This window comes from Stegostoma tigrinum, chromosome 27, assembly GCF_030684315.1.
Source record: "Stegostoma tigrinum isolate sSteTig4 chromosome 27, sSteTig4.hap1, whole genome shotgun sequence".
Classification (NCBI taxonomy): domain Eukaryota; kingdom Metazoa; phylum Chordata; class Chondrichthyes; order Orectolobiformes; family Stegostomatidae; genus Stegostoma; species Stegostoma tigrinum.
In genome coordinates this window covers 4,120,799-4,143,696 of record NC_081380.1, presented here as the reverse complement: position 1 = coordinate 4,143,696, position 22,898 = coordinate 4,120,799, and the positions used below count along the sequence as shown (strand labels likewise).

Sequence of the window (22,898 nt, the reverse complement as noted above, 5' to 3'; positions counted from 1 at the left end):
CTGAAAAAGACCTGTCCCATTTCACACTTAAACATGTAGACTCTCACAGGTCTGCACCAGTTAATTTTTTTTTGTTTCAAAATAAGTTTGCGCTTGTGCAGAACTGTCCAAATTAGCCAAGCTGCACAAGCACCAGTATGTTCACAGGTTTTGAAAGGTGAGCAGGAAATGTCCATCAGATTCACTGAGACCTGTTCCCCCACACTCCCTAAAGCTTGGAGCATGGTGCTTGGATTCCCTCAGGGGGCAAACAAAGTGGATGGAAAGCGCAAAGCCTGTAAGGCAAAAATTAGTTAGTGAAACTGCTGGCTGACCTGGGTGGTGGGTGACTAGTCCACGAACTACATTATCCCTGTTTGCCATTATCCTTGTATTCCAGATCAATTTTATACAATCTGAACTTTAGTTGAGCTGTTTTTCAGGCTTCTCAGACAGACTGCGCACTCTCTACATAAAATAACATCCTATTTCAACTGTGGCCCATCTTCTGGGCAAAGAACTGTTTGAGACTTAACACTGCCCTGCGTAGCCCATACAAATCTGTTGCAGCTCTGTGCATTAAAATATCCCAAGCTCTCACCTTCCTTTATGTGAGTGCTTCAGTTCTGGTGTATTGTTTATTTAGTTTTTATTTAAAAAAATAGTGTTTAAAAATCCTGTCAAAGTTTCACCAATGAAACACTGCCTCCAAGACACACAAGCTGTGGGTTTTCATATCTTGTCCAGCAAGCCTGCTGGAGTACGGAGGGAGTGCAGCACTGTTGGAGGATCGGTCAGTGCGCTGCTATAGATGTACAGATCCTGTGTCACTATATTAAGAACAATTATTATAATGGTTATTAAGGTTAAAGGTATCCTGGTGGATATTTATCCCCAGTCAACATGATGAAAACAGATTACCTGATTTTTTTTTTTTAACGTTGCTGTGAGGTAGACTACTTTCAGTACTACAGCGGTGACTCCATTCCACAAGACACCCTGAAGTTGAGAATTGAGCTGAGAATGCCAGCTTGTTTGTTCGAACACTCTCCCTGCTCACTTGGGTTTTGGGTCAGATTGCATTCCATTTAGTATGGGGGGCATGATGAATACAGAAGCTTTTTGGCACTCCAGTGCTCCAGCTGAGACTTTTAAATGGAGTGAGGTGGTGGAGAATTGTTTAAATGATCAACTTTGTTCCATACTGTAAAACCTTTCAGCAGGACCAGAGGGTACTGATTGGCTCCTCAGATACCCCCACCACTTTTACATTTTAATATAACAAGACCACCAACTGGTTTAACTTGCAGCAGGTACGGCAGTCACCTGTCTGCTTTTGGACACTGAATGTTTGATAAATAAATGATAGATAAATGTTTTGGAAGCTCCTGATAGGCTGAGAGCCTCAATTGTAAACTAACTCTTAGTCCTCCAGACAACAACTGTTTTATTGATTTGACTAACTTATTCTTTTTCTTTTTCTCTTCCATGACGCATCTGAACCAGAATTGCCAGCGGAAGAAGGTAAATATTGACTTTCTCATCCTGAATTAACTGACTTTTATTAAAAAAAAAATTGCGTTGTGTTTGCGATGGCTTGTTAGCCTGTGTTGGTGTTTGTTTATTGTGCTGTAAGGAAAAGATAAATATGAACAATCTATTTTGGACAAATGGCGGAGTTTCACATAAATATGATTGTTACCAAATAGGGGAGAGAATTGGCAATGAACATCTCCAGTTTCATGGGCTGTCTGTACCGAAATGAAAATCCTGAGCTAGATTCCACAATCTGATCCAATGTCAGGGTACTCTCTTTTGACCAATTCACCTCTTTTCCATCCTCTATCCAATTCAAGCCCCTAATCAGGTAACCTGCCATCACTAACGAGCCTTGAGTCAATGCCTCCCACACCCTCTCCCTAAAGTGTAGATTCACTCTTTTAAAATTTAGATTTCTCTGACTTTCTTTATTCTGCTTGTTGTCTCTGTACTCCCTCACAATTGTCCTGCAGATCGTCCACGCCTGTGAATTGTCCTCTAAACCTTCTCTTTGCTTCTTCATGATTTTACATCGAGGATCATTGATACAGTTAGATAGTATCATGACTTATGACCCAGTACAAAGGCCCTGCCTCACTGTCTGTCAGTACTCATGCAATGGAGTCAGTGTATTGTGTAGTCAGTCATGTATTTGTAACTGTAAAAAACACAGAACAAGATACTATAACAGTATAAATTGCTAGTGTTCCTAATAAACTTCAAGACATCAGTCTCAATAATAACTCAGTCTTTGGTGTATATATTACATGGGATAACATATAGTCAACACACCATGTCATTATTGGCAGTGTTGTTTGCCCCAAGGCAGCAAATTCTGCTGCATGGCTTCCCAGTTTTCACACTGACCTCTTATTCCCTCCATTACGAGTCACTCAACCTGGAAATCCAAATTACTGATGAAGACCCTTACTTTGCCCCCTTAACTCCTTCAGAAACCTTGGAAATGTCTATTCTGATTTTTTTTAAATGTCCATGTTGCCTTTCTGTCTTCTGTTTGATGACCATCATCTTACAATGTACTCTGGGATATCTCACTGAGCAGAAAATGATTAAAAAATTTCTTTCCCCGATGGGCCGAACAATGACTCGTTCTCATTGGACTGAGTCCTAGCCAGTCAGATTATGGTGAAGATTAGACTTCAGTTTTCTGCAGGCTGTCTTGGTGACACACCAGGAAACCATTGTGGTAGCTGGGTGAAGAAATGATATCAACAGAACAGAATTCTCTTGACAAAGTAACCACCTCTGCTCCAACAAGTTAAAACCAGCTCTGAAGTAGAATGGCTGGTTGGGCCTGTTTGCAATTGTGAAGCTGTTAGAGGATTCCATCTCCCCACATCTTCTGGGGGAAAAGTAGAACTAACCAAATAAGTCTCTGATTGCAGTTGAGTTAAATCTCCCTGTGGTAGGAAAGCTGCCTCAGGAAAATCTAAAATGACTGCTAGTTTCCTGTGACGGTTGCGTTTAGGGACAGTGATACCTTTTGCATGTGGCACAGGCGTACCTGAGTGAGATGCACTGCATGCCCAGCCTGGCTAGTTTTGATAAGCTGTCTTTAACCATGCTGTGACTGGCCTGAGTTTCTGCTGTTTGGGAACTCAAAACCTGCAAATGATCAAACTGCGGATGGAGCCAAGTTCTGACATGTGCCAACAGGTTATTTTGAATATGATTGCATTGAGGTCTACAGCACACTCGCACAGAAGACAGACTTACACACACATGTGATTTTTTTTTTGTTCCCCTCGGGATGTGGATGTTGTTGGCGATGCCAACATTTTATTGGTTGTTCCTACTTGCCTTTTGAGAAGGCAATGGTGAGCTGCTGCCTTGTACTATCACAGATTGTGTAATGACATTGTTCCAGAAACACTGTTGGGAATTCCATGAATTTTAAAAAGGAGAAATGACTCAACTACTCCTAATTCTCTGTCAGGGCTGCTATTTGGAACAAGGCCAGTGTGAAGGGAGCTGTGTGCTTCCAGATCCTGCCACTCGTTTCCACGGCAACTTGGGGTAGAGCAAGACATGCCATGGGTCTCTGCTCAGCCCCTTCTGCTGTACCTGAGGTGGGCCATGTGCTGTCAAGACAGAGGGGGAGGGGGCACATCATTACACAGATGCCCTTCAGTGTCATAAAGACAACTAGCTCAAAAATATCCTGCACTGAATAATTTAAACTTAAAAGAGCAAAAACTGATTTGTCAACTTGTGCTTTATACTTCCTGGTACACGTTTAGCCACCGGCCTTAGCCTGGAGGTGAGCTTGTTAATAATGCAAGGTCCAGGACAATTTGTCTATGAAATCTTACTGCACTTGGTTTCTCACACAAACAGGCACACAGACAGACAGGCACACGATTGAGGAGAACCTTAAAGACACTAAGGAAAGTCTTGCAAAAATGACATGTTCTGTCAGATGTTCCATTTGGTTAGTATTTGAACATGATGGAATTCCAGCCACAGGCACACTGCAATCGTCTGCTGTGATCAGATTAGCAGGCTCCAGACTTATCTTCCACAAACCAATCTATTATTTTTCAGATTCGTGACCCTCTGCACTGAAGTAGCCACCCCTCCCAAGGCATGCAGTATTTCATCCAACTGCTATGATGCCTGTGGTGTGACTCATGCCTGTAAGTGGCATTGGCTGTTGAACTCTGGGAGGCACCACTTGTTCCTCTCATGACTTTGAACTCTGTCCAGCAGTCCCTCCATTGGAGGTTCATTTAAGAGGGGCAACCCCTGGCTCGTTGAAGTGACTTATTTTTCTCAAGCTGATATTAGGTGTCTGTGCACTGACCAGACATTTTTGCAGATAACCCCTTTCCCTTCCAGTGTTCCTGAGCAAAAATGTGATGCTACTATCTACACTCCATCCCTTGAACGATGCTCACTGCTTTTTATTTTTAAGCTGCCTGGTTGTTTTCCTGATTTGACACAGCACACTTTTTTGCTGATTAAACATGTCTAATCTGTCAGTCCATCCACCACTAATGAGTTTTGATGCCTGTATGCTTTCCAGGGAAGTCTCTGTGGCAGCTTGTGCTGGAGCAGTTTGAAGAGCTACTGGTGCGGATCCTCTTGCTGGCAGCCTGTGTCTCGTTTGTAAGTAACTGCCTTGTCTCGTTGGGCTCCCACTGCCAAGCTTGTGACCAGTGGAGAATGTGTTCAAGTGTGGTTATGAATGCTTTTGCTCCCTGCTATCAGTGGGATCCCAGGTATCGCCTCTCCTTCCTTTTTCCTGCTGTTTATGTTTTACCGGTGCCCTCCTTGCTGAGGCCAACTGGAAACACTGGCTCAGGGGAGGGGTTGGTGTGCTCCCTCCCAGTAGTCACCTCTTTTCAGCCTTTACCAGCAGGATTCAGCTTGAACTTCTTTCGCCTGGAGTCAGGAAAGCTGTAATTAGCTACTGAACTGGAACAAACCCCTCGAACTGTCAGGCTTGAATGGATCAAGGATGCATTACTTGCAAGGGCAGAGTCAATTGGAAACTTAAACCAAGTGTTGGATAAACATTCAAATGGGTGAAGAAAATTCACAGGGCTGTTAGGACAGAACGGGATTGGGATTAACTAAATGTCTTGTCCAAAGTGCCCGGCATAGGTACAATGGTCTGAAGACCCCCCCCTCGGTGCTGTACACTTTCATCATCCTTCCTAGCTGGATTCTCACCAAATGGCATCCAGCTTGGTCTCAGGTAAGCTTTCTAATCCCAAACTTTGTCACGTCGGTAAGAGCAGCCCTCCCAGATTATTACCAGACTGTTACTAGTGAAACTATTGGATCTTATTACATGTGAAGATTGTTCATTTGCTTCAGGTATTCCTGACCTTGCCTGTCACAGCTTGCAGTTGCATCTCCATTGTCCATGCTCGCTCTCTTGTAGCTATTGCCCAAGGTTCTCTTTTTGATTCGTTCACGACCTGTTGGTGTCCCTGGCTAGGGACTTATTCCCCATTCCGAATTTGCGCTTGATGGTGGTGAGCTGTCGTCTTGAGCCACTGTAATCCAAATGTGTGAGAACACCCACAATGCTGTTAGGGAGCGAGTTCCAGGATTTTGACCCAGCATCACTGAAGGATCAGCAATATATTTCCAAGTCAGGATGGTGAGTCACTTGGAGGGGATCTAGATGTCATTGACCTTGTCCTTCAGGGTAGTAGAGAATCATGGGTTTGGAAGATCCACCTTGGCAAAGGGGCCCTGGCGAGATACTCTTGTGAATCTTATAGATGGCATACATTGATGCCACTGTACATCAGTGATGAAGGGAGTGAAAATTGAAGGTGGTTGATGTGGTGCCAGTCAAGTGGACTACTTTGTCCTGGGTAGTAGCAAGCTTCTTGTGTTGTTGGGGTTGCACTCATCCAGGCGAGTGGGGAGTATTCCATCATGCTCCTGACTGGACAGCCTTTGGGGAGACAGGAGGTGAGTGAGTTATTGCATATTCCTAGCTTCTGATATTCAGGTTATTTTCCTTCCTGTTCTCAAGAGTAGAATTACTGACCTTTTGCCTTTGTTTCGGGTGCCTCCAAGAATTCCCTGTGCCCTGACTGGGTGGTCATTCTCTCCAGTCCAAGTGTAGACATATGTTGGGAGCCTTGACTCAAGTGGACCTGGTTAGTGTCGACCTCCACATCAGCAACTAGTAACTATCATATTTACCCACCAAGCCCCAAAAGCCCTTATGGAGAAGCCTCTAATATTTGATCTTGGTGTTATAGTGACTCTTAATTACTGGATGGAAATGAATATATTGAGAGCCCATCAATGTGAAAGGTGTCTTGCTGTAGTGATCATTTGGGCAGGTAGGCTAGTGGTATTAGCTCCAGACTGTTAATCCAGAGACCCAAGGTAATGTTCTGAGGACCTGGGTTCATGTCCTGTCACGGCAGATGGTAGATAAGAAGGTGTGGAGCTGGATGAACACAGCAGGCCAAGCAGCATCTTAGGAGCAGGAAAGCTGATGTTTCGGACCTAGGCCCTCCTTCAGAAATAGGGCCGGGGAAGGAGTTTCTGAAATAAATAGGGAGAGAGGGGGACGTGGCTAGAAGATGGATAGAGGAGAAGATAGGTGGAGAGGACTCGGACAGGTCAAAGAGGTGGGAGTGGAGCCAGTAAAAGTGAGTGTAGGTAGGGAGGAGATAGGTCAGCCCAGGGAGGACTGGTAGGTAGGAGGTGGGAGAAGGGGATAGGTGGGAGGAAGGGCAGGTTAGGGAGGTGGGGATGAGCTGGGCTGGTTTTGGGATGCGCTAGGGGGAGGGGAGATTTTGAATCTTGTGAAGCCCATATTGATACCATTGGGCTGCAGGGTTCTCAGGCGGAATATGAGTTGCTGTTCCTGCAACCTTCGGGTGGCATTGTGGCACTGCAGGAGGCCCAGGATGGACATGTCGTCTAAGGAATGGGAGGGGGAGTTGAAGTAGTTCGTGACTGGGAGGTGCAGTTGTTCAGTGCAAGCCGAGTGTAGGTGTTCTGCAAAGTGGTCCCCAAGCCTCTGTTTGGTTTTCCCGATGTAGAGGAGGCCACAATGGGGACAGCGGATCCAGTATACCACATTAGCTGATGTGCAGGTGAACATCTGCTTGGCTCCTGCCCCACTGAACTTTTCTCCATCTATCTGGACTCCATTTTCTCCCCCCTTGGTCCAGGAACTCCCTACCTACGTCCATGACACCACCCCGTGCCCTCCACCTCCTCCAGAACTTACAATTCCCCAGTCCCCAACACCTCATATTCACCATGGACGCCCAGTCCCTATACACCTGCATTCCCCATACAAATGGCCTAAAGGCCCACTGCTTCTTCCTGTCCTGCAGGCTTGATCAGTCCCCCTCCACTGACACCCTCATCTGCTTAGCCGAACTCGTCCTCAACCTCAACAACTTCTTCTCTTTCAATTCCTCTCACTTCCTACAGACGAAGGGGGTGGCCATGGTACCCGCGTGGGCCCAAGCTATGCCCCCCTTTTTGTAGGTTACATGGAACAATCCCTCTTCCACACCTACACTGGCCCCAAACACCATCTCTTCCTCTGTTATCTCTTCCTCTGTTACATTGACTGTATCGGCGCCGCCTTGTGCTCCCACGAGCAGTTTGAACAGTTCACCCACTTCATCAACACCTTCCACTCCAACCTTAGGTTCACCTGGACCATCTCCAATACCCCTCTCTCCTTCCTGGACCTCTGTTTCCACCTCTGGTAACCACTTGGAAAATGATCTCCATTTCAAGCCTACAGACTCCCACAGCTACCCAGAATACACCACCTCCCACGCACCTTCCTGCAAAAATTCCATCCCCCGTTCCCAAATCCTTCACCTCCGCTGCCTCTGTTCCCAACTGCACCTCCTACTCCTGAACATCTCAGATGCCCTCAAGGACCGCAACTTTCCCGCCCACTACCCCCACCACCCCAACTCAGTGGTTGAGAACGCCCTCGACCGCATTTCCTGCAACTCATCCCTCTCAACCCCTCCCTGCAGTATCAACCAAAACAGAATCCCCCTTGTCCTCATGTACCACTCCTCCAACCTGCCAATCTAATGCATCATCCTCTAACACTTCTGCCATCTGCAATCCACCACCAAAGACATTTTTCCTTCCCTACACTTATCTGCTTTCCGGAGGGACCACATCTGCTAATGTGGTGTACTGCATCCGCTGTTCCCGTTGTGGCCTCTTCTACATCATTGAAACTGAGCAGAGGCTTGGGGATCCTTTGCAGAACACCTACGCTCAGGTGCACTAAACAACTGCAACTCCCAGTCACGAACCATTTCAACTCCCCTTCCCATTCCTCAGATGATGTGCCCAGCCTGGGCCTCCTGCAGTACCACAACGATGCCACCCGAAGGTTGCAGGAACAGCACCTTCATATTCTGCTTGGGAACCCTGCAGCCCAATGGTATCAATGTGAACTTCACAAGCTTCAAAATCTCCTCTCCCTTCCCCCACTGCATCCCAAAACCAGCCCAGCTCATCCCTGCCTCCCTAACCTGTCCTTCCTCCCACCTATCCCCTCCTCCCACCTCAAGCCCTACCCTATCTCCTACCTACTAACCTCAACCTCCATCGTGCCCCCTTGACCTGTCTGTCCTCTCTGGACTGACCTATCTTCTCCCTAACTCCCCACCTACACTCACCTTTACTGGTTCCGTCCCCGCCTCTTTGACCAGTCTGTCTCCTCTCCACCTATCTTCTCCTCTGTTCATTTTCTATTTGCATCCCCCTCTCTCCCTATTTATTTCAGAACCCTTTTCCCCTTCCCCATTTCTGAAGAAGGGTCTAGGCCCAAAATGTCAGCCTTCCTGCTCTTCTGCTTGGCCTGCTGCGTTCATCCAGCTCTACATCTTGTTATCTCTCATTCTCCAGCATCTGCAGTTTCTACTATCTCTGACAGCAGATGGTAGAATTTGAATTCCATAAAAATCTGGAATTAAGATACTAATTGACTGTGCATCCATCGTTGATAGTTGGAAAATCCAGCCTGATATATTATCATTGTCCTTTAGGCATGGAAACTGCTATCCTTCCCTGCTCTGGACTACATGTGACTCCAAATCCACAGCAGTTTATTTGACTCTCAGTTGCCCATTGTGCAATTGGGAACAGCAGTGAATGCTGGCCTAGTCAGTGACACCCACATCTCCAAGAATGAATTTTTAAAAAAAAAAATTGGAGAGAGGACCATCTCCTCAAGTGTGTTTCACTATTCAATAGGATCCTGGGCTGATCTGACACTTCTCACCTCTAACCTCTACTTTCTTGCTGTTTTCCCCCAACCCTTGATTTCCCCAACTGATCATCTCTGCCTTAGATATACATAAGGACTCTGCTCCCACAGTTCTCTGTGGCAAGGAGTTCCAAAGAGAGACAACCCCCAGAGAAGAAATTCCCCCTCAGCTCAGCCTTAAATTGGTGCCCTTTTTATTCTGAGACTATGCTGCCTTGTCCTAGACTGTCCCGTGAGGGGAAGCATCATTGACCCTGTGAAGCCCTTTAAGGATGCTGTATGTTTTAATGAACACATAGCACATAGAACAGTATAGCATAGCACAGCACAGGCCCTTCGGCCCATAATGTTGTGCCAGTCTATTATCCAACCAAGGTCAATCTATCCTGCATACACTACATTTTACCATCCTCTGTGAGTTGCTTAAAATTCTCTAAAGTATCTGATTCCACTACCACTGCTGGCAGCACATTCCACACACCCACCACTCTTGTGTGTCAAGCGAATATGGGAACTGCAGATGCTGGACAATTAGAGATAAGAAAGTGTGGAGCTGGATGAATACAGCAGGCCAAGCAGCATCTTAGGAGCACAAAAGTTAAGATGCTGCATGGCCTGCTGTGTTCATCCAGCTCCACACTTTGTTAACTCTGTGTGAAGAATCTACCTCTGACACTTCCCCTATACCTTTCTCCAATCACTTTAAAATTATGCCCCTCATAATAGTCATTTCCACCCTGGGAAAAGGTCTCTGACTATCCACTCTATCTATGCCTGTCATCATCTTGTAAACATTTATCAAGTCACCCCTCATCCTTCTTTGCTCCAATGAAAAAAGCCCTAGCTTCCTCAACCTTTTGTCATAAGACCTGTCCTTCGGCCCAGGCAGCATCCTGGTAAATCTCCTCTGCACCCTCTCTAAAGCTTTGACATCCTTCCTCTAATGACATGACCAGAACTGAACATAATATTCCAAGTGTGGTCTAACCAGAGTTTTACAGAGCTGCGCATAACCTCACGGCTCTTAAACTCAATTTCCCTGCCAATGAAAGTCGACACACCATACATCTTCTTTACAACCCTATCAACTTGGGTCGCAACTTTAATCAATGGCCGGGGACCCCAAGATCCCTCTGTTCCTCAACACTGTTGAGAATCCTGCCATTAACCCTGTATTTTGCATTCAAATTCGACCTTCCAAAATGAATCCCATTGCATTCTGCTAAATTCCAGGGGGTAGAGTCCCATCCTGCTTAACCTTTGATCATAAGATAATCCTTCCATATCAAGGATCATCCTAGTGAACCTTCCCTGAGCTGCCCCCAATGAAATAATATCTTTCCTTTAAAGGGACTAAAACTGCTCACTTTATTCCCAATATATAGTCTTACCAGTACCATTTTGTACAGTTGCAGCAAGACTTATCTACACTTATACTCCAACCATTTGAACTAAGGGCCAGCATTCCATTAACATTCCTGATTACCTGCCGCTCCTGTATGTTAGTTTTCTGTGCACAAGTTCCTTTGTGATGCAGGTTTCTGTTCTCCCAAAACAAACAAGGTGTGTATTGTTAGAGGTGGTGTATTTAAGATGGCATATAAGGAAGGAATGATCTTTTGATACACCACAAAACAGGCAGAAACCCAAAGCATTGCTCAGACAGATAAAAATTATCTGGTTGCATTGTTTGAAGATTTTTTTTCAGGTGTCTTGGCCAACATTGCTGTGTTACAGAAGAGTGCAATGATCTGTTTGGTATTTGCGTGGGAGTGTGCTATGGATGAATCAAATACCCTAACAATGCTGATGGCACTTCAAAATCTGAGTGTTTTGGGAGGTCCTAAGGAATTGATCAGGCGAATAATGTTTTCACACACTGGTGCGTTTATGGAATGAGCTGCCAATAGGAAGGGTTTAGAGAGATATGGACCAAATACTGGTAGATGGGACTGGATCAGATTAACGTGTCTGGCCAGCATGGATGAGTTGGACCGAGGGGTCTGTTTCCAAGCTGTGTGACTCTGTAAATCTCCTGCTTTTTGTTTTCCAGTGCTTTGGTTGTGATGTCAAATCAGAAATAAAAGGCCTGATCATTGGTCACTGACTTTGACATAAATCAGGTCCCTGTCCGTGGAAGGGTTAACATAGCAGTTTAACTTCAAGCTAAACAGAAAGGACATAATCCTAGAAAGGGCTCCTATGAGGTTATGAGAAATGTTTCCAGAGATGCATGAGAAAAAATGAGCCTTTGTGTGACACACTGCTAGTTGGATGAGAGTTGAATTGTTGGGGTTCTTGTGCTTGCTGTCTCCACCATCATTTCCCTTTGATTCTGGTGGGAAGCTGTGTCTCATCAGTTGAAGTGTATTTGTTATCCTGCGTCAAGAACGCTCCAAGCTTTCGACTGTGTGAATCTGTCTGTTCGACAATCTGAGCAATGGGCAGAACAGAACATTTAGTAGAGACGGATTCCGCTCACTCCAAAGAGTCTCCAGCCTGTAGCTGCTCAGGTGTTTGCTAGCATTTTGTCAGTGTCTTAGTGGGCTCGTCACTGGACTAGTAATCCAGTGATGCAGGCAAATGCTCTGGGGATATGGGTTCAAACCTCAGCAGAAGCAGGCCTGGCCAGTAATGTCCCCCCTCATGAAAGAATACCCAAAAATGAGAGTGTACCCTCAGTCATTGAAATTAGCCAATTGGCTTTCTTTAAATTTCAAAAATATACCTTATTAATAGAAAATATCTCTGTATATACACAGGCTCTCAAATGCAGTTTGGTTCTGTATGCTAGATATTAATGAAACAAAGTTTTTGGTTTGTTTGGATAGAGTCAAACTCCAAAGACACTTACACATACAAGGCTATATTTACACATACACTGAAGTCTGAGCTGAACTGCAAAAATTGCTGAGGCTTATTTGCTGTTTGGACAAAAGAAAACTCAATTCTCCATGAACTACTTTTCAATTTGGGTTTCTTGAATTATTAAAATTCTTTTGCAAGCCTGCCCCTAACTGCCTTTCAGAAGGTGAACTGCTGCCTTGAGCTGTTGCAGTTCTTGGAGTGAGAAGCACCCATAGTACTGTTTGGGGCGGGGGGGGGGACGTCCTGCTTTTTGGCCCAGTGATATTGTTTCCAGCCACACTGCTCTGAGAGGAGCTTGCAGATTGCAGTGTCCTCCTATACTTGCTGACCTTGACCTTCAAGGTGATAGAGTCACGGACTTGGAAGGTGCTGTCAAAGGAGCCTTTGAGAATTGATGCAGTGCATGTTGGAGACAGTATGCACTGCTACTGCAGTTGGTCAGTGCTGATGGGAGTGACTTTAAGGTGGTAGATGGCGTATCTGTCAGGTGGGCTGCTTTCTCCTGAATGGTATCTGACTGCCTGTGTGTTGTTTGGAGCTGTATCCATCCAGGCAAGTGGGAAATATTCGAGATAAGTGTGGAGCTGGATGAACACAGCAGGATAAGCAGCATTACACTCCTGACTTGTGCCTCGTAGATGGTGAACTTTAGGGAATTAAGTGTTATGTATTTAGACTTTTACAGCCTCTGACCTTGTCTTGTTACCCCTGTATTTGTATGGGTATTCTTCAGATGTTAGTGGGGGAGTTCTTTGATTCAGTAACACCACCTGAATGCCATGAGGTGATAGTGATAATAGGAACTGCAGATGCTGGAGAATCCAAGATAATGAAATGTGAGGCTGGATGAACACAGCAGGCCCAGCAGCACAAAAGCTGACGTTTCAGGCCTAGACCCTTCATCAGAGAGGGGGATGGGGGTGAGGGTTCTGCAATAAATGGGGAGAGAGGGGGAGGCGGACCGAAGATGGAGAGAAAAGAAGATGGGTGGAGAGGACAGTATAGGTGGGGAGGGGATAGGTCAGTCCAGGGAAGACGGACAGGTCAAGGAGGTGGGATGAGGTTAGTAGGTAGGAGATGGAGGTGCGGCTTGGGGTGGGAGGAAGGGATGGGTGAGAGGAAGAACAGGTTAGGGAGGCAGAGACAGGTTGGACTGGTTTCGGGATGCAGTGGGTGGAGAGGAAGAGCTGGGCTGGTTGTGTGGTGCAGTGGGGGGAGGGGACGAACTGGGCTGGTTTTGGGATGCGGTGGGGGAAGGGGAGATAGTTTGATTCTCCCTTGTTTGATGTGGTGTGAGTGTTACTATAAACTGTTAGTTTTCATAGGGCTGCAAGTGACCAATCTAAACCTTCTTTCAGTTGTGCTATCCAACACTCCACTTTCCATCAAATTGAAAATAAACTCAAAACTTCTGCACAAATTCTTTCCTTGATGCCTCCAGCCCAGTTACTGGTTAATTAAGAAATTAATTAATTGTCTGCACTGCTGAATAAGAGCTAATGTTTTGGAAGGTATTATCACCTGACAGCCGCTCTACTTGTTTTCGCACCCACTCCTTGATCTTGTTTCTCCTGGTCCCACATCTCTCTAAGATACCTGCACACGACCTCCCACCATCCCCCTCACCTGCACTCCTCAAATCTCATATGTTGCCTGGCTCTGATTTTGTGGCGCCTGGTATGTCTCCCATTGCATATGCCCTGAGCTCTGATATTCTGTCCTTCCCCTGACGGACGGACTACTTCTTCTCCCCTAACACTCTCCCACCACCCTTCCCACCATTGCCCCACCAAGGACCAAATCCCCCCTCACCCTCCCTTCCCCAATACTAACTTCCTGCAAGCTCCAACAACAACCATCGCCCCAACCCGCACCCCTACACAGATTCCCACACCAGCCCCCTCTCCTCCCACCCTGCACTGGTACCTGGCATCACACCCCCACCCGACTTGCCAGTGTCTAATGGCTAAAAGGACATCCTCAGACCCTCTTGCATGTCATTGAATCAGAGTGGTTACAATGCAAAAGGAGACTATTCAGCTCTGTGTCCATGCTATCTCTGTAAGCGCGTAGCACCTAGTCCCAGTACTACTCCGTCTCATTTTTGTGTAGGCCTTGATTTGATCTGAGTGTTACCTGGCCGTGAATTTGTTCTAGGGATGCAAATGACCATTGAGGCTTTGGTGGTTGTTCATTACAAACACACTATCATGTTGGATGGAAGAGGTGGCTGGATATGTTAGAATGTCACCTTCCCTTTCCTGAAACGTACTAGTTGGCACTTCCTGGTGAATTAACCCATGAATTTTTCTTTTTAATTCAATCTTTGAACTTGCTGATGGCTGAAAGTTGACCCCAAGACTCTTTGGATTGTAAGCTTGTGTGTTGTAATCAGAGCTGCATTGTAACCACTTCCCTTCCTTTCAGTCAGTTTCTCAAAGTCTGGTGTCCACGGTTGCTGTCTGAATGTTTACCAGCCTTTGGTTTAGCTTTGAAGTTTGAGAATTCTGTACAGCTACTATTGAATAGATGTTACGATGCTGCAATTCACACATTAACCATTCTGAAAACTTGCAAGTGACCATCAAGACCAGCGTTTCTGACGTTACGACGCATGCAGTTTATCCCCTATGGAGGTCAAGGAGTGTGGTAGATGTGCAGGGAGTGCGTATCCTCTTGTACAGTCGAATTTCAGCAGCCTGCTCGCGGAAACTGGAACTGCTCGTACTTTGCAGGTTCTTTTTCACAGAAAGTACAAACATGAGTTAGAACCAAGTTTGAGAAATTGCTCAAGTGGGTTTAAATAACACCCTGTTGCTAACTTATTCCATTTAAATTCTGGATACTATCCAACTACCCTAGATTTATGAATTATCTTTTGTGGGCATTCAGACGTGATTGAGCACTGACTTGTGCTAAGTTTGATTGATGGGCACTGAATGCCTTTTCATGCCACTGAGTTTTAATATTTAGTTGGGAAAGGCAGCCCTGGTCCTTTTCATGATGTGCATGTTATTACTGGCTAAATATAACTATCACCCCCTGTCCTGGTGATCAACTGTAAAACAGCATGAAATACAGTCTTCACTGGTTCCAGTGGACATCACCTTAAAACCCTGTGTTGCAAAGTCATTACCTGTCCTTGTTCTTCCTCCACATCTATTTCCCTCTGTTTGGATTCAGAAATCTCATCATTGAGAATCTGAAAATTAATTCTGCAATGAAAGCATTAGAAAATGTTCAGCTTTTCAGTTGTATTGCAAGGCACAGAAGAATAATTATCTTGACCCCTGTTCCCTATTATTCAGTGATCTATTATACAGCAGAATAGCTACTCCTTGTTCATTCCACTTCAGTGTTAGAGTCTGCCTCACTCTGAAGGCTGTTTTGCTCTATGGGTATTATGAGCCCAGAGGTGTGTGAACAGAAAAGAGTTCATGGTGGAGTTGGAGTGTATTATTCCCTCTGCTGACTCTAGTTTAATTTAGTCCCCTACTTCATTCCCTGTCCTCCCCTATATCTAGTCGGTACCCACTCTATCTGGTGGATATGCCTGATAATTATTCCTATTCCTTTAATTTGGAACATGGGTGGTTTGGTAGTGGGGGAGACCATGTACAACTATTTACAATGGGCTGGCTATGGGAGGGCAAGGATCCTGGTCGGCTAATTAAAAAGACCCTTAAGCGCAGTAGTGGGAGTGGCAACGATAGTGTGAACAGACTATTCAGACTCACATGTCTAGCTATCTATTGGTTAGTGCCACATCAAACCGTGCATTTGCCAGTTTAACTGTAGGGGAGCTTACAAACAGGCCATGACACTGTCTATGAATGTAGAGCCTTACAGTGCTGTTCAAGTACATTCAATTAAGTTTTGAATGTTATCAGAATGAGCTATTGAGAGGAATCGTTTTTCTTCAATACCTTTTAGAAACCTCTACTACCTTTTAAACTAACTTTAACTGGAACAATGCAGAGTGAGGTGTGTATGAAGGTGGCACTTTACATTATTGTCAAACAAATTTGCCAAAAACAAACATGGAAATACTGAAATGTGAGGCTGGATGAACGCAGCAGGCCAAGCAGCATCTCAGGAGCACAAAAGCTGACGTTTCGGGCCTAAAAGGGTCTAGGCCCGAAACGTCAGCTTTTGTGCTCCTGAGATGCTGCTTGGCCTGCTGTGTTCATCCAGCCTCACATTTTATTATCTCGGATTCTCCAGCATCTGCAGTTCCCATTATCAATGGAAATACTGAAGGTTGGCAGGCGATTCACTGTGCCACCTCACCTCACTGTCCTTGCCTTATGTCCTCCTACCCAAAATTGTCAGGTCTACTCCCAGTCTCACCTTGGCTTACCCATTTTGTTCACCTCATCGCTGCACAATTGTATCCCATCTCAGTGCATTGGTTGCTTATTGTTGTGTAGCCAATGAGAGTTGAGGGTCAGTATTGCAAAGCTTTTACTGACCATTATGCAGAAACAAAACTTACACTGCAATTGCACAATTGGCCCAAATGGACAATGCTGGAGTTAATACCCCCACAAGCCTTCCCTCACTCATTACCTATCCCCACCCTTAATGCTTGTCACTTGTCATTTCTCAGGCCCATCCCTTTAGAGAGATGTACACTGTCTGTATGGTCACACTAGCTGACACCAAGTTCCATATTCTCACCTCTCCTTTACTTGATCAGCTGTTATTACCCTTTGTTTTGGATGCACTGGTGTAAGGATACCACTTCTCCATGTACCACTCCGACCCTGAAACTCTACTGCTCTTATCAGATGGCTATCAGTTGTATTGGAAGCTGTTGGAGAGGATTCTTAAGATATACGTAAATTTAGAAAAACATGGCTTAATTAGGGACAGTCAGCAGGTAGGTCATGTCTGAGTAACTTGATTGAATTTTCCATGGAGGTGATGAGGATAGAGCAGCAGATATTGCCTACCTGGATTTTTAGTAAGGCTTTTGACAAGGTCCCTCACGATAGGCTCATCCAAAAGATTGAGATCTCTGGGATCCGCGTCACTTGGTCATGTGGCTTCAGAATCGGCTTGTCCATAGAAGACAGAAGATGATAGTGAAAGGGTGCTTTTCAGCCTGGAGGTCCACAACTAGTGGTTTTCCACAGGGGTCCCAGTATGGGACCTATGTTGTTTGTGATACATGACTTGGATGAACATGTAGTTGGGGACAGTAGTAAGTTTGCAGACAATACAAAGATCGGTGGAGTTGTAAACAGTGTAGAAGGTCATCAAAGGATACGGTGGGGTATAGATCAGTTGCAGATGTGGGCGGAGAAATGGCAGATGGCGTTTAATCCGGGTAAGCGTGAGGTGCTGTACTTGGGGATCAAATGTTAAGGAAAAGGACACAGTTAGTGGCAAGACCCTAAGCAGCATTGATATGCAGAAGGATCTTGGGGTTCAAGTCCCTAGCTCCCTGAAAGTAGCCACACCAGTAGATAAAGGTGATGTGTGGCATGCTTGCTTTTATTGGTTGGGGAATTGAGTACAAGAGTCAGGATGCAATGTTGCAGCTTTGTAAGACTTCAGTTAGGCCACACTTAAGAGCATTGCATTCAATTCTTGTTTCCTCATTACAGGAAGGGTGTGGAGTCTTTGGAGAGGCTGCAGAAGTTGTTTATCAGGTTGCAGCCTGGATGAGAGGGTCTGACCTAAAAGAGAGGCTAGAAAAATTTGAGTTGTTTTCTCTGGAGCGGCAGAGGCTGACAGGAGACTTGATAAAAGTCCACAAAATTTGAGATGCAAAGATAGCGTTGACATTCAGAATCTTTCCCCAGAATTGAAATGTCTAATAATATTTAGGAGCATGCATTTAAGGTGGGGGGGGAGCTTCAAAAGAGATGAGGGGTGAGTTTTTTTACATAGTATGGTAGGGCTCTGGAATGCGCTGGCAAGGTTTGTGGTGGAGGCAGATAAGATGGGGGTGTTTAAGGGACTTTAGATAAGCACATGAGCATGCAGGAAGTGGAGGGATATGGACCAAGGGCAGGCAGAAGAGATTAGTTTAATATGGCCTCACATTCGGCACAAAGTTGTGAGCCGAACTCTCTCATTTCCCAAGTATGTTATTACCCCCACCCCAGCTGTCGATCTTGTTCAGAGTGTTGCTGGTGTTTAACTCACTGCTCCTCCAACCAGCTGCTACAAGCCTCCTTCCAATTGCTTGATGCCAAGTTGTCCTGTCTCTCTTCTGCTGGAATACAGATGTCACCAACATTTAGCAGCCCATACAGCAACTGGGTAGGATGGGTGCAAACGTAACTCTCAGCTGCTGTGCTGCTCGATTGTGTTTCATGCTGCCTGACCTGTTGTGTGCTTCCAGCACCACCACTAATGGTTTTTGTTCAGTTGGTCCTGGCTTGGGAATTGGGCCCTAAAGAAGATTATGGGTGTGAGTGAGCACAAACTGTGGAAGGTGAATGTTAATGGGGGGTGATGTGAGGCCAAATAATTGAATCTAAGAAGGATCAAATTGGATTATTTTCCAAATGATGTGGTCAGGAATGTAGGCCATCAAGCTGATTTGCCTTGTTTATTGGTGCTTCTATAACTAATGGCAACAAATGGCATACGAACAATTGCCCCAAAGTAGCTGGAGTACAAAGAATAAGTTACTTTAGTTGTGGACGGTCTTAGCCCGAGCCCATTCAGAGTACTCTGTTCAATTTTGGCTACTGTTCCTCAAAAGACTGTTAGTGTAAATGCATTGGGTGATATTGGGCCATAAAGGGTTACCTTGTAAATACAGATTGTGTGTAGATTTTGAGCCAAAAGTGGAAGGACTGTTTCTGCTTTCCCCACAGCATAGATTTTGAGTCATTTGTAAGTTGATTTTTAAGACAGGCTTGTTTGAGGAGGAGTGAATTTTACATTCAGCCTCCAGCTCTGAGTCTGAACATGTTCAGCTGAACTTAAAGGGGCAAGTTTCCCTAAGTCCGAGAGTTGTGTGTGTGTGTGCAATGAGCTTGAATAAATAAATCCATATGTTGTCAGTGTCTCAATTGGTTGGTAGCAGTCTCTCCCCTCTGAATCAGGATGTTGGGGGTTCAAGTCCTGCTTGAGAAACAGGGCTTGTAAATTCCAGGCAAACTCTCCAGTGCGGTGCTGTGTGAATGCCATACTGGCGGAGGTACTGCCTTTCAGATGAGATTCTGTCCCCTCACATCGACATAAAATAGTGGTCATAGGGCATTTTTAAAATGTTTTCTGGTTAACTTGTTACACACCTCCTGAGCAGCTGGGACTTGAACCTGGGCCTCCCAGTCCAGGGGTAGGGGCTTCAGCAATGCACCACAAGAGCCCTTCTATGACACCAGTTGAGAGTTTACAAAGCCTATGTCCTCAGCACATGCCTGAGAGACAAATGTTAAGCTGGAGAAAAATTGAACAGTTTCTGGCTACGCTGTCTCAAATATCTACTGGATAGGAATGACTGGTGGCAAGTTTAACTGGAGAGTCATTGGCAAGTCAGGTAAGGTAGAGAAGGTAGGGTCTTCGTAGTGACCTTGCCACTGTGGGAATTGACTTTCAGGATCAGTTGGCAGTGCAAGGTCACTGATACTTGCAATCCTGAAGGATGCTAATTCCTTCAGCATACACTTGTTGCTGACTTAGCAATGTCTGGACTGGCCACATTCAGTGGATGGATGATGGCAGCGTACCTAAAATGACCACCGGGTTTTACAACCCCCCTCTACAAGGACGCCACCAAGTAAGATGTAAACGTTATGGACATTGACAACTGGAAGGTGGCCTTTGACAGCCATGGCTTCTGACCATTTGGAAGGCCATTGGAAGAGCTGAGAGACCCTCAAAGCTCAGATAGAAGAGGGCACAGGGAAAACAGGGGTCAGCAAATTGTGCACCTTCTCAGCACACTCCCCTCCCCTGCAGCCAATACAACAGATTGGCATGTCAGAAGGGGGCTCCCCAGTCTCACCCGGCCATAGCTAAACAGAGTTGACTGATAAACCAAACTGATGGAAGGCTGCTACTTAAATGGCTGGACAAAAGCAAAGTGCTACATTGTTGGCCTGAACAAACCAAACAACCAAGTGGATCTATTTTGCACTGAAATCCGAGAGCCTGCTGCATAAGGCCCTTTTGCACTGAGTTCTAGCATTATCTTCCACCATCGCTGATCGTAATTACTCGAATCAGCCACTTCTTGAGGTATAGCAGCAGATGATCACACGTTGGCTGTAGCACATATTGCCTGCTCCGCACGCACCCAGGTCTATCACAGTTCAAGCTGTTTGAGTGCATCAAGTTCACCAGCTCTTGAGTTATTGGCTGGAACCTTCAGTCACACTTCCCATATTGAAGCAGCAGTTAGTAATCTCCAAAGGGTATATAAATGGACAATGATTTCCTGTCAAAACTCCTTTTCCAGCACAGTGTTACAGCATGATGCCTATATCTCTGTTCATCTGTCTACTAATCCACAAAGATTCAAATGCCTTTTGAAACTGATGAGCCTTTGGTAGCCCATATATCAGAGGGGCAAGGGACCAAAGTGACCAATAATGGCCAATAGATAGTTGAGCCTTTGTCCTCTACCTCTATCACCACTTTCCCATTAAATATCCTCCTATGCTGCAGAATGGGTTAAGGATGGGCCTTGATTAACATTGGCGAATGAAGCAGGAGCTCCTATTATCCTCCCTCTAGCCCACAGCTACTGCTCTCTTTCCCAGCCTAAGATGGGCAAACCAAGGCAATCGTAAGTCAAATCTAGGAACATAAGAGCAGGAGTAGACCCTTCAGACCTTCAATCTGCTCCACCATGTAATATGATTGTGGCTGATCATCCAACTCAATACGCTGTTCCTGCTTTTCCCCCATACCCTCTGATCTGTTCAGCCCTTCGAACTATACCTAGTTCTTTCTCAACATTCAATATTTTGGCCTCAACTGCTTACTCTGGTAGAGAGTTCTGCAGGCTTCCTACTCTCTGGGTGAAGAAATCTTTCCTTACCTCAGTCTTAAATGGCCTATCCTGTAATCTTTGAACTGCATTCCCTGGTCGTTGGGAGCATCCTTCTTGCATTTACCTTGTCTAGACTAGTTAGAATTCTAATAGGTTTCAACGTGATTCCTCCCCTGCATTCTCCTTTAACTGAGATTAATATTGTCTCTCTTCATTTATCACTTGCGCCATCTTGGGAATCATTCTGGTAAACCTTTGCTTCACTCCCTCCATAGCCAGAACATCCATCCTCGGATAAGGAGACCAAAACTGCAGACAATATTCCTGGTGCAATTTTACCGAAGCCCTGTCCAGTTACAGCAAAATGTCCCTGCTCCTGTGCTTGAATCCTCTTGCTATGAAGGCCAATATGCCATTTGCTTTCTTTGCTGCCCTGTTGCTCAAGTATGGCTAGCTTCCAGTGTCTGGTGTATGAAGACACACACGTCTTATTGCACCTTCCCCTCTCCCAGATAACAATCCACTTTCCAGCTTTTGCTATCAAAGTGGATGACCTCACATTTATCCACACTATACTTCATCCGCCATGCGCTTGCCCATTCACTTAACTTGTCAAACCTGCAGCTCTCTTCCACCTGTCTCTTCAGTTACTCTTGTTACATAGTATTCATTGCTCTTCCTGCTCCCATTCCCACGCAGTTAATTCTGTTAATGTTCTTTCACGTTTTGACATTGATCCTTGGAGCTGAAATTTAGCACTGGATTGCAATCAGCCTGCGTGGGAAACCTTTGTGGCTTGTGGTTTTTCTGGCACTTGCTCAAGTGCAATTGGAAGGGACCAGCTGGACTGTACCGTGGAGGATGGGGATGTGGTATGATCTCTGCCCTGAGACGTTGATCACAGGAAGGGCCTGTCATTGCTGCTGCTTAAAGGGCTTTTAAAATTCTGTGGTCATTCCTCAAAGAGTGGCATCACTGGTTCACTAGCTCCTGGCCTGTGGTGTAAAGGCTTCAGCATTTTGGAACAACTTTGCAATGATGCCACGGTGGTGTAGATTGCTGCGTGTAAATAACAAAGTGTGGGGTGGAGTTAGAACATATGAGCTCTGGAAGGCTCACAGCATGGGCATGAATACACAGAAGACTTTAGTCCTTAATGTTAAGATCATAACCTGGTCTACCTATAATTACCATTTAGCAGAATTTAGTATGAACGTATAATAGTGTGTTAATTTGAAAACTAAGCCCGGGGACAGTTCTTGACTTTGCCTTCTCAGTCTGCAAAGGACTCAGTGCGGTTGCAAACCACACACTGAAAGATGGGCGCAATCACATCGCCTGTGTAAAATATGACTGTACGGATTGCACAGCCCTTCGTTGCCCTCGAACCACTGAGGTAAACTGTTTCACTGTAGCTTAAGTTATCTATGACCTTTTAGATGAACACGGGCTTTGGTCTTTTATTAAATTCATTCTTGAGATGTGGGCATTGCTGGTCAGGCCATCACTTACTGCCCATCCCTAATTGCCCAGAGGGCAGCTAAGAGTCGACTGCTTTGCTGTGTAGTCTAGACCAGGTAAAGATGGCAGTTTCCTTCCCTAAGGAAAATTAGTGAACCAAAAGAGTTTTAACAGTAATCAGTGATCGTTGCTGAAATTATGGTCACCAATAGATTCTTAATTCAGATTTTTTTTCCATTAAATTCCAATTCCACCAACTGCTGTGGTGGGATTTGAATTTGGCTCCCCAGAATATTATCTGGTCTCTGGATTAACAGTCCAGTGATAATA

The 22,898-nt window shown here is 45.3% G+C and overlaps 1 protein-coding gene across 2 annotated transcripts in view; it reads left to right on the top strand.

Annotated features, from left to right (window-relative positions):
- Positions 1-22,898, top strand: part of atp2a3 (ATPase sarcoplasmic/endoplasmic reticulum Ca2+ transporting 3) — a 189,942-nt gene that overhangs the window by 35,882 nt on the left and 131,162 nt on the right. For both annotated transcript variants that reach the window (XM_048557266.2, XM_048557265.2), the window contains exons 2-3: positions 1,486-1,503; positions 4,565-4,647. In XM_048557266.2, the coding sequence (XP_048413223.1) occupies positions 1,486-1,503; positions 4,565-4,647 (101 nt within the window). The remainder of the gene's footprint in view (positions 1-1,485; positions 1,504-4,564; positions 4,648-22,898) is intronic.